The sequence below is a fragment of the Saimiri boliviensis genome, chromosome 5, assembly GCF_048565385.1.
Source record: "Saimiri boliviensis isolate mSaiBol1 chromosome 5, mSaiBol1.pri, whole genome shotgun sequence".
Classification (NCBI taxonomy): domain Eukaryota; kingdom Metazoa; phylum Chordata; class Mammalia; order Primates; family Cebidae; genus Saimiri; species Saimiri boliviensis.
In genome coordinates, this window is record NC_133453.1 from 49,944,347 (window position 1) to 49,956,407 (window position 12,061).

The 12,061-nt window shown below is 42.6% G+C and overlaps 1 protein-coding gene across 4 annotated transcripts in view; it reads right to left on the bottom strand.

Moving 5' to 3' along the window:
* The window catches only part of NAB1 (NGFI-A binding protein 1), a 45,908-nt gene extending 34,454 nt beyond the window's left edge, over positions 1 to 11,454 (bottom strand). The window contains exon 1 of one of the 4 annotated variants that reach the window (XM_074399351.1): positions 11,366 to 11,454. In XM_074399351.1, the coding sequence (XP_074255452.1) occupies positions 11,366 to 11,439 (74 nt within the window). In that variant the 5' untranslated portion in view covers positions 11,440 to 11,454. Of the gene's footprint in view, positions 1 to 8,278; positions 8,442 to 8,920; positions 9,080 to 11,365 lie in introns of those variants that run through there. The other 3 variants (XM_074399350.1, XM_003940815.4, XM_074399352.1) reach the window with 3 other exon arrangements.
* Between the last annotated feature and the right edge of the window lie 607 nt (positions 11,455 to 12,061).

Here is a 12,061-nt window from a genome sequence, read left to right on the forward strand (position 1 = left end):
GAATGCTTACGGAGAACTGCCCTGCGTGTATCAGGGAGAGAGCTGTAGGATAAGGGGGGGGGGGGTGATCCCTCCAAAGCAGCGAGAGAAGGCCTAAGACAGAGCCAAGGAAGAAACATAATTTTTAAGGCCAAGCAAGACAAAGAAGTCTGTTTTTAAAGAGACAGAACAAGACTCAGCAAAGTACTTCTTGACCTCTTAGCAGCCTTTAAAAGTTGTTCACAGTTGCTGGGAGACCTCCCACATACAAAGAAGAGTTGGCCAAGTACTTCCATTTAAGAGAAACAAACAAACTTCTTGTAATCAAATGCACTCCTAGGATTAAAAGTACCCCGGAGCCCTCTACGGAGAAAATAACAAAAAAAAAAAAAAAATGTGCATCAGGGAAAAATGGAAGACCCACTCTCAACTCTAACAATATATAGTAATAGTTAACTGGGACAATAGTTAACTGGTAATAGTTAACTAGGCTTTTCCCAGAAAGCCAAGAAGTCACAGAACTTGGGACTTGTTTTATGCCATCTATCAGAAGGCTACACAAAATTCTAGTCTCCGTCACTTGAAGCCAGGAGAATGGGTGTCCCTACCACTCTAAGCACTGACTACTTCCCACCTCCTGGAACTTGTGTGTCATCCACAATCTGTTTTGATCAACTAGCGACTTCCTCAAATTTTATGCCTCTTTATTTGCAAGGGCTAGTATGGGCATAACCAGGTGACCTGATGACTTCCCAAGGGACAACAGAGACTGAATTAGGGCCCAGTAGCTTCTGCTAACACCCAGGAAATCGCCTGGGGTGCTTTTGAAAAATAGCTTCCCAGGAGCCTGAGATGCATCTCAGGAGACTCCCATGATTAGGCAAATCTGACAGACTACACAAGATTCCTACTTAATAAATCCTCTGGGCACCACAAACTGCTACAGGTCCTGTGATGATCCAGGTAATTCTTTAGGTCAACCTTCACATTCATGCCACCTCAGTCCTCTGGATGAAAACGTTCTTGCATCTTCTATATCACCTGAAGGAGGCTCTGCATGTCCTCCCACTCCAGTGAGAGTCTATCATCCGCCTGGACACCAACTCACAAAAACAGCTGTCAGGAGTTACAAACCCAAGTTTACGGCTATATTATAGTACACCATGCAAATAGAAGGCCTAGAAAGCGTCAGAGGTGGAAGAAAGGAAATTTACTTTCCCATCATACACGTCACACAACTCCTCCATAGGCTTTCAATACAATACCAAAAAAAGTACATGTATACATGTGTATATATGTACACATGATCAAAACAGGACATGGGGTTTCCCAGTAGTACATACACTAAGAGAACTGGAACTCTGCAAGGGTCATGGAGCGATCGATTAACTCATCATATGTACTCCTCACAATATGAGATAGAGGCGAGATTAAATGAGGAAATCTGGAAAAATAGTTTTTAATCTTTTTATGAGCAATAAAAAAATATATACATAGGTTAGACAAATACAAAAGAGAAACTTAAGAAAAAGAACTAAAAGAACCAAGCTTCTATTTTATTCTTCTGAGATAAGGCAATGATTTTAGAAAATAATTTTCAAGTTTTATACTCTCTTACCTATTTAAAAAAAATGAAACCCTCTAGTTCTTAAGGGAAAGTCCTCTGTATGAGTAAGAAAGTAGTTATGAATATGGTATCTCCATAAAGACTGATAGGACCAGGTGTACCTCTCCAAAGCCAAGATAAAAGATGGAAGAGAACTAACTGATTGGGTCCCTGGAGGCTTTCTAGAGGCCCACACTTACTACTGGAAAGGAGTTTTCCTCCTAAGCTTTCGCTTTAAGAGAATGTGTCAGTTTCTCTCCAAAGCCTGCTGTGATCATTTAAACACCCACCCCTTCATATATTAACTTGATGTGATTTGAAAGAAAACTTTTTTGAGATTTTCTGTTTTCATAAAATCTATAACCATTAATGATTCAACATGAAGGTCAAATAAGTCAAAAGAAAGCTTCTACCTCCATCTCTTCAAGATGAAGTAAATATAAAATGGGTCCTTAACATGTTATATTACAGGTAGCTTATAGTATTGCAAATCCACTCAGCTGAAAACTACTGTTACCTGGCCTTTTCAAGATATCCTGGAACGACCACACCGAGTCTGACGTTTCAATGAACTCCACAGTTAAGAGAAACTAGTTAATTGCATTTAAAAGCTAACCCTGAGACCTGGCTGCCAATGTACAGCCAACTTTCACTTCCACTACCTTAATTGTTCCTCACCCTGCTCAGTCCAATAAAAAGAATCCCAATGATGTTAGGGGAAGCGGGATTACACAAAAAAAGCATTAATTTAAGATCATTTGTTGTTGTTTGTTATTCACTGATCTTTTAAACGGTAATGATTTGTTCCAAAACTAATTTTTTAAAAACTCACTTTGTCTTCTTACAGGGTAGCAGCAGTCACCTGCCAGATTCCAACTGTGCTAAGTGAAGTAAGGAGCTAGTTTGGTCAACAAAACTACTGGTCAACTCCTGTTTCCCTATGGAAAACAGTTTTCCTGCCAGTCTCCAAGCTGGGATGTGAGGATATTTTGATAGCACAGAGGGCTTTAATTGTCACTAGCAAAAAGCAGCACCACTCCTTCAAACCTGCCTCAGGCCAGCTTGTTTTCTGGCCTCACCATTCTATCAAAACTCTGGGCCTCTCTCTCATTAATCTCTTTGCTACATGGTATCTATCACTCCTTGAGATGCTCTTCACTTAACTTTGGTAATGTTGTATCACTTGTTTTCCCTACCTTTCCTTATTTGATTCTAAGTGCAAGAATTCTCCAAATTTTTATATTACGTCTTCTTTTCTATTATGTGTCCATAACTTTCTTTTGACAATCTCACCTATTCCCAGGCTTTAACGATCACTATAGGCAGATGCCCTTCAAATCTGTATTTGTAGCTTGGACCAGGGTCATGGCGTTACTCCAAGCGTTCTCAAATCCAAATGCACACAAAATACTGACCAATGAGTGAAAAAGATGCCTCTCACACACATCTACTTTGGAAATGAAGGTAGACACTTCTGTTATTTAGTAACATACGAACTCACTTAAAAGCATAATTGGATTTTTGTTTTTGTCTTTATATGTATTCTCAAAAAACAAATACTAAAAGTAGTCATGAATATTTGCAATTTTTTTATTTGAAACGCTATCCTCACACCTGAAAAGTTCAGAACTATGTATCAGCCCAAATTGTTCTTCTGAACTGTAATTTGGCATTCCACCTGGGCATTGTCAAAACCTCAAATTTGATGAGCCTAAAAGCAAATACATTATCTCATTTTCTTCTCTTCTTCCAGATTCCTAGTTCTACTCATTCCAACTCTCTTAGCTGTTTCAGTTGCACCACACTAGTCTTTCAGTTTCCTGGATTTAAGTAAGTTTGGATTCCATTTTTGCTTTTTGCTCTTTTTTCTTCCAGTCTACATATCCTTAGGCTACACCACCACGTCTTTCTCTGCCTCAAAAGCACCAAATTCTAGTGCTCATTGCTTCTTGCCTCAACTTTGAAAAACGCTCCTTCACCTTCAATAGATCCTGCACTGCAATGCCAAGTTTACAAACTGGCAAACTTCACCACCACCTCGTAGAGAAAGAAATCCAAACGACTCATATGGGCAGCCCGGACCCAAGCCTATCTTTCCACCCTTCTCTCTGTTTCTTAGCATGCCCACATACTTGTGACAAGCAGATACACTGGACATTCCTCAAATATGCCTTTCAATTCTCTGCCCCTGTGCCAGGCATCCTCTCTCCCTCCAAACTCCACAGCCTTTCCCAAAATGTCTTTTCCACTACCCCTGGCTGCAGCTGTCCTCTCCCTTCTCTGAACCCTGAAACACTCTCTTGCTCTCATATTTTGAACTTATTCAAATACATCAAGCACTAAGCCGGTTTTCTGGGAAACATAGGTAAGACAATCCTTCATGGAGAAATCAAGAGAAAGACAAGCAGCAGAGACTTAAACACTGTGGTAAACGCTGTGCAGCTGTGAAGGAGTCATGGCACAAGGCAGGCACCTGCCTGGCTCTGCAGAACAAACCACTGTTAGGTTACATGCACCCCAAGGGTAGAAAATAGGTTTTATTAATCTTTTATCCCCTGTTATTCTCAGCAAGGTGTTCTATGTTAAATAACATCTCTGGAAAGGTCGCTGTGCAATGAAACCCAATGTCTTGAGTTGGAATCTGATCAGCAACCTTTCATATTCCAAAAGGGAGGCCTTCCGTGTAAACCAGTATCTCAATGAACTTTCAATCCAATAACAGGGCGTCCTGTTACTTTACCTACAGTCCTTTTCATTCTCTCATCCTCATTACTTTCTCTTTCTTAAAAGGCTATACGGTGCACTCCTATAACATGGCTATTCTCCCAAGAAAGCGAAAGATGCTCTCCCCATACAGGAACTACAAGTGGTTAGTGTTACCCATTACACATCGAGTCTGGCCCCAAAACCTGCCTTTTAAGAATTCAAGTTCAGTCATGAGATCCTAGTTCTTTTTCTTCTCTGTTCCTATAAACATGGTGTAACTTATCGCCAAATTATCTATCTCCTAAATGATCCACATACTCAAAGGGATTTATAATCACTATTCTGGCATCTTCTTCCCTTGTGCTATGGGAATCATTGTTATATACACATAACACAAACATATACAGCAATACACATATTCACACACTTCCAGGAGTGGGAAGAAACCAAGGGAAAATCCTAGTAAGGCCTGACTTATTTATGCAGAAGACTAGAAATTCCTTCCCCCAACACAGCCTGCAAGTTTTACTTTAAAATTATCTGAGTTAATAGCAACCTCTTACAGACTTACAAAAAATGTGAAAAACCTTGGAAAGAGCTAAGAGCTCATGAGTCATTTACAGATTAAGGTAAATTAGTTTCACCAGATTGTTTTCCTCTTAACATCTAGACAAGACCTGATGCACATTAATGAAAGATTGAGATGAGAAATGGAAATGATGAAAATAGGAGATCTGAGGACAGACTACACTTAAAGCCTCTGAAGTATTGCAACTTTAGGAGAATATAGCTTGAAGGTACAGGGGCCTGGGAGAAGGGTGAAATGGGTACGTGACAGGCTGAAACTGAAAAGGTTTATAAAAAGCAGGAATTTGACTTAGGGAAGGATGAGCTTCTATGTCAGGTATGTCCAATCTTTTGGCTTTCCTGAGCCACACCAGAAGAATTGTCTTACACCACACAAAAAATTCACTAACAAGAGCTGATGAGCTTAAAAAAAAAAATTACACACACACAAAAATCTCATAACGTTTTAAGAAAGTTTACACATTTGTGTTGGGCTGCATTCAAAGCCATCTTGGGCTGCATGCAACCACAGGCCTTGGGATGGAAAAGCTTGCTCGATGCAATTAATTATTTTTGCTTTTATCCTCATTCTAGAACCCAGAACTCAAGCTAAAATGATTAAACTTTATGGGTTACTTAAGATTGCAGAGCTGCCCTAGGTACTAACTCCCATGCAGGTGTTTCAAATTCCAAATGATTTACCTAGGCATGCATATTACTAAGCATTCAGTGGTGGATTATATAAGTCAAAATACTTTTGGATCTGAGCTGTGAATTAAATATATCCCTTCCAATGAGTTGAGGGTAATTTGGTAAATTTAAACTGCCTTCTCTTGTTGTTTCTAAATTCTGAATGAAGCTGTAAAAAAAATTTTAGAGACATCTTAAAATTTTAATAAAAATATTCAGTGTAAGGTTAAATTTACTTGCCAAAATTATAAAAAACTAAATCACATTTTGCTAAATAACTATGCGTTAATTTTGTTATAATTACAATAGGCAAATACAAGCATTTCATTTAATGGCTGGAAATTCAACCAACCAACCAATCAACCAACCATCAACTCATTCACCAAACATTAAGTAGCCTCTGAGTACTGACTATGCAGGCAATATTTATAAGTTTTTTTCACCTTTTCAGAAGTTTCTCTGTAAAAATCATTAAATTAATAAATTAATATGCAAACGAATGGGACACCCCTAAATACAATGTAAGGAGAAATGACAAACTCTTTGAAAGCTTAACGGTATGTTCTAGCTGTGTGAATTCTCCCAAGATGAGGATTACTATTTTTCTCAAGCGTCAACTTCTCAAATTTCCCACTTGTTCCATTATTAAGTTTAAGGAGTATATTCTACTATTGTATGAGTTATTGAACATGTCAGATCAGAAAGGGAATTTGCATTTAATATAATTATTGTGCTATTCTTCAAACTACTGTTCAAAAGGATAAAAGCAGCAGGTAAGATAAAAATAAATCCAAAGCAAAGGGGCTAGCAACCTTCTATTATGCTCAAGTGGGTATTATTTATTGTATAAAATGTTTGGCAAATTCCACAATGAAATATGCATAAATGGGGTAATTACACATTAACATGATCTTAACTGTTCAAATCATATTATAAAATGGTTACTTCCATCTAAAATACAGCTTTGCATTTAAAGGTAAATTTTACGGAGATTTCATTTCCAAAAACGCACATAAAAAACAGCTCCAGGCTTGTTAAAATGGAATAAATGAGTCCTAAGTCTTAGGCCAACAGATACAAAAACTTGACATAACCTGGGGGACTAAGGTGGGATAATCCCTTGACCCCAGGAGTTTGAGGTCAACCTGGGCAACACAGGGACACCCCATGTTTATATTTTTTTAGGAACTGGCATACTTCTGTTTTCACCCAGCTGTTACTTTAAATATTTAAAGTTCATTAACAAATTCTTCAAAGATATCTCCCACTTTATAATTTGTTCTTTCAAAGAAGCATCCACAGAGCAACCCTCAAAATCTTCAATAATAAACCATTAGCTGTATTGTGATGAAAAGAAAATACCTAATGCTTTAACTGATTCTCTAATAGGAGAATAAAAATCTATTAACTTTCCCATATGACAGTGGGTATTATTTTCCAGTTACAAAAAACTGATTACTCAACTGAATTAATAATTTTGAAATAAGATGAGATAATTTATTAGATCAAGTTATTTACTAGACGTATAAGCTTACTCAATGTCCTTGTAACAGCACAGTAATCCTAAGAATTTCTGTAATTTGAATTACATCCATAATTAGAAGGTAGAATAAAATAAAAATCCACCGTGCCTCAATGTTTTTATTACTATTATTACTGATAACTTCACGATTAACAAGAGACCATCAGAGCCAGAGAAAGAAAACATTTCTAATATGGGAATGGCATATTAACTTTATTGCAAAATGGTAAAAAAATTGAAACAAAAAGTTTCTTCCAGAAGTTCCTTTACATAATTTTCTTTCAAGATCTAATGTTCCAATACTCAATACCCCAAACAGGGATAAAAAAGGCTGACCTAGCCAGCCACTTACAAAGTCTCAAGAAAATCCTTACTTGCATGTTAATACCCATAAGGACAAAATATAATCTTTTAAATTGAATGAAATGACAATATTAAATGTCTTCAATGACACAAATATGGAGGAGAAAAAGACAGCCTTGCATCTAAGAGCCACTTTTACTGGCATACAGATTAGATCAGAAGCAGCTCTTTCAGAAAAAGCTCAATCTCCATCCAAAACAGCAAATCCTATGCATTCTCTCTTCTCATACTTCTTATAACCCACACACAAATTACAAAATAGCGTAATTGAGTATGTTGTTCAGGGAAAAAATTTTCAAAAGAGTAAAAACCTAGGAAGGTAAGTCATTGCGTGCACACTCTAACAACAGCTAAGCATTTCCTACGTGACTAGTCTATTTTAAATTCGGCTCCTCTGTTCCTATGCAATCTCATATTATCTATTAAAACTGCCAAAATATTTTTAAACAAGATCTGAGAATTCCTCTCTCAGTTTCTGATCTTTGCACTCCTTGAGTTGGCAGACACGTCACTGGCAAACCAACTGGTAGTGACAAGTTACTCCAAATCGACTCTTTCAGATGAAATTTTAAATTAACATCCATCCCCAAATTTTCCGTGCCTCCCGAATCTCAGGGAGCGAGGGGTAAGTACACGCAAGTCCTCCCGATCACTTGCTGCAAAACTTGGTCTGCAGAATCTACGAATGGATATTCAATTTCAACCATCCCTTTCCCCAAGATCCTGCAACATTCAGGCTTATCAGAAGGGTCGTTTCCTATCTCAAGCTTTGGAAACTCTTAAGCTTGCAGACCACAAAGATTTGATAGTATTTTTCAATGTTTCTCCATGATAAGGTCACACACCTCTGCATCCAAGGCTTACATGTCCCACATGTGTTTGCAAATTCCTCGTCGGCCTTAGAAGCACAAAGAGTCTCTCGCTTCCCTGCACCTCAGTGCCAAGTTTCTGTAAGCCACTTCCATGCAAAACTCTCCTTCCGCTTTTAAAAAGAAAACTACATTCGCAAGGGGAGGGCACCCAAGAAGAAAACCGAGACGGTTAAGTGCAGCACTTTTATAAAGTAAACAAACAAAAAGCCTGCCTTGACGAAGGTGGCTGCAAAAGTCTGGGGCCAGCGCGCACAACGCACACCCCCACAACGCCCCGCGGTCCCTCCGAGCGCCGCGTGACGCCCCCAGCCGGGTTAGCAGAATGGACTCGGCATCCCAGGCTTTCTCGGAGGGAAAATGCACAATGCACGAGTCAGGGCCGCGCTCTCCGCGGCCCCGGCACACAGAATGTCTCCGGGAATCGCCCACACGAGCCCAGGGCCGCCCTCTCCTTCCGGCGCCGGCCGCGCGGAGCCCTCTCCCCCGGACACCGCCCCCAAAGTGCCCGCGCGGCCCCGCGACTCCGCCGCCCCAAGTTCGCCCGCGGCCGCTCCGGCGCGAAAGCGTCCCGCACTTGGCGGACCGAGAGTGGCGGCCGTCCGCCCCGGTACCTACTCAGCCAGCGGCTGCAGCGGTCTTGGCGCGCTCTCCCCGAGGACTGCTCAGCCCCAACTCCAAAGCGACGGCCCCCGGCTCTCCCTCCTCTGGCGGCTGCGGGAGCCGGGACGCCCCCGCTCCCATGGAGCGGGGAAGGGAAGGTGGTGGGCGCGCACTCCCTGTTCCCCCCCCAGCTCGGGCCCGCCGCTGCTTCCCGCCCGCCCGCCCCGACGGCGCTCGCTTGGCCGCGGCGGCGGCGGCTCCTCCGGGCTGCGGCGCGCGGGCGGCGGCGGCAGCGCCTCCCCCGCCGCGCCCTGCCCTCCCCTCCCCTGCCTTCCCCGCGCGCGCTGCACCCTCCTCCCCCTCCCCCTCCCGCCTCCGCCGCCTCCACCCCCACCCCCCCGCGCTGTCACATTGGGAGATTCCGCTCTTGCTACATTCGCGGCTCCGGCTCCCGCCCACGCGCGGCCGAGTGACGCAGATCCCGGCGTGGGCCGCCGCCGGGCGGGGGCGGGGGCGGCCTCCGGGGCCGGGGTTCGGCCCCTTCCAGCCACCCCCTCCGCGGAATCCGGAGGGCGGCCCATTCACACGGCAGCTGGGAGGAACCAAGTGGGCGCTGGGAGTGGGCGGCTCCCGTGAGTCCGGGCGCGGGGAGGGGACGACCGGGAGGGAGGCGGGCGGGGGACGCCGCCTCGGGCCTGCTCTCCAGCTGCAGAGTGAACTGGGAAGGTTTGCAATTTAAAAAAAACAGAATTATGTGTGAGGTTCCCGATATAGTATTTCAAAGCGCACACCCGCCAAATCCAACATTCCCCGAGAGACTGACTTAAAAAAAAAAAAAAAAAAATCGTAGCGCGCCTGGCTCCCCTCGCCCCCGCAGGCTCGGGGCGGAGGCGGGGAGGCAGGTGGGCCAGGTGCGCCCCTGCCCGGGGGCCGAGGCGTCCGGCGGGAAGGCGGCAGCGACCGCACGGAGGAAGGGGCAGCAGGTGCGCGGCGCTGGAAAAACCGGCGGCTGGGAGATCATCTCTGCCTTGCTCATCTTGCCCCCTCCCCACCTCCGCCTGGCGTAGGGACTGGAGGAGGAGGAGGAAAACAATGGGAACCCCGGAGGCCGAAGTGCAGTTTTGACAACTGTCGCGCTGACCGGGTAACTTAATTCCAACCTTTTTAATCTCCTGAAAATCTGCCTTTTATTTTACTGTTTAATGTTTTCTGTGTACATGGTGTAGAAAAACGACGGCGTTAGTCTAGTGCTTGTATATGTCAAATTAGAATTCCCAAGGCACAATACAGAATTTTTTGGTTTGCATAAACTTTGCTAACCAACATATTAAAGCATCTTTAAAAATGTACAAGCTGGCCAGGTGCGGTGTCTTACCCCTGTAATTCCAGCACTTCGGGAGGCTGAGGCGGGCGGATCACCTGAGGTCAGGAGTTCGACACCAGCCTGGCTAACATGGTGAAACCTCTTTTCTACTAAAAATACAAAAAAAAAAAAAAATCAGCCAGGCGTGGTGGCGTGCGCCTGTAATCCCAGCTACTCGGGAGGCTGAGGCAGGAGAATCACTTAAACCCAGGAGGCGGAGGTTGTAGTGAGTTGAGTCGAGCTATTGCACTCCAGCTTGGGCAACAAGAATGAAACTTCTCTCAACAACAACAAAAAAAAGTACTTAAGCTATTGCCAAGTAAATTTTGGAAGTCTATTTTTTAAATCTATGTTTCCGTTCTTTGCAAAAAGTAATTTTATCATCGTGTTCTTGAACGTTAAAGAACATTTATTAATATAAAACTACAAGACAGGTAGAATCCCATTTTAACATACACACAAAAATCTAGTTTTATAGGAGGCCATTCCCACATCCTGGCTGGCCTCCCAGAGTGTGCCTACTTCGCTGATCGGGATACAAGGCATTCTTTGAGATGGGAAATTCTTTATGTTGCAGCAATGGATAGGATGGTGATGATACTGAAAGCAAAATACTTTAATCACGTACAGAACCTTTTTTTCTTTTTGTGAAAACATGTTATAGAAATGGGTAATGCCACAATGGAATACATATAATTAAAGTTAAATCTTTTTCTTCAGTATTAGTGACAGGTTTTGTCTGGAGTAGTTGAGTTGATATTTTAAATGAGTAAGTCTGCATAATTCCTCAAATTCTTCAACTGCAGAAATCACTGCTGGAAGCTTCTCTTAGCCCCTCTAATTGTCACGGTTTTTGCAGCTGTGGATCCTGTTCTGCTAGAGAGGAAGTTAGATGGTTATGTTAAAGACTAGGGAATTTCTTGGCTGGTGGGCAAAGTAATGTTCAGGCAACGAAATCTGCAAAATTCTCCTCTAATTCCTTTTTGGAATCCTGATGTTTTGCAGACACTTGGTCCTGAACAGCTAGAGACAAAGAACTTTTTTTCCATAAAGATATATAATCACTGATTCATGAGTCACGAAATTAGTAGTCTTACCTGAACCATTGAGCCTTCAAGTGGAATTGTTTCCAGAGTTCGAAGAAACAATATGAAATCCTCTTCCCAAGCATGTCTGTGTCTGGCTGAACATGACGCTGAAAAGGAAATGTGTCAGGGCAGATACTGTTTCATCTGATTTGTAACTGATTTCTACAGTTAAACAGTGAAATCTATCCTTGTTTTTTTTCTGGGCACATTTAGATAGTGTATTCTTCCCACATTAAGAATGGCACTTCTGACCCAGTTTACTTTGCCTTAAACGCCCTATGGTGCTGGGCGAAGTGGTGGGAGAAAGGAAAATGAAGGAAAGATAAAATTTTAAGCTTTTAAGCATCCAATTCTGTATGTCTATATGACAACACTGTAGTCAACAAGGTAGCTCAAAAAGAACTGAGGGATTCACCTGTATCTGAGACAAGTTGGATGAAGAAGCATGGATTCTGTTTTTCCACCTTACCACTTGTTGTCGCTCATGCCATCCCTAATACCACCTCCCGACTCCAGCATACACACACAGTGTTCTCCCACTTCCATGCCTGAGGATTTGTTAGGGGAAAGCAAAGAGATGCACATTCCGTCCTGGAAGGTAACAATTATGGTTGTCTGATTATCCTCTGAAGGCCCTCTGGAAGAGATCAAACAGTTTCAAGGCTTTAGAGCGTTCTTGGAGGCATCCCAGATAGGTGTAAGAAT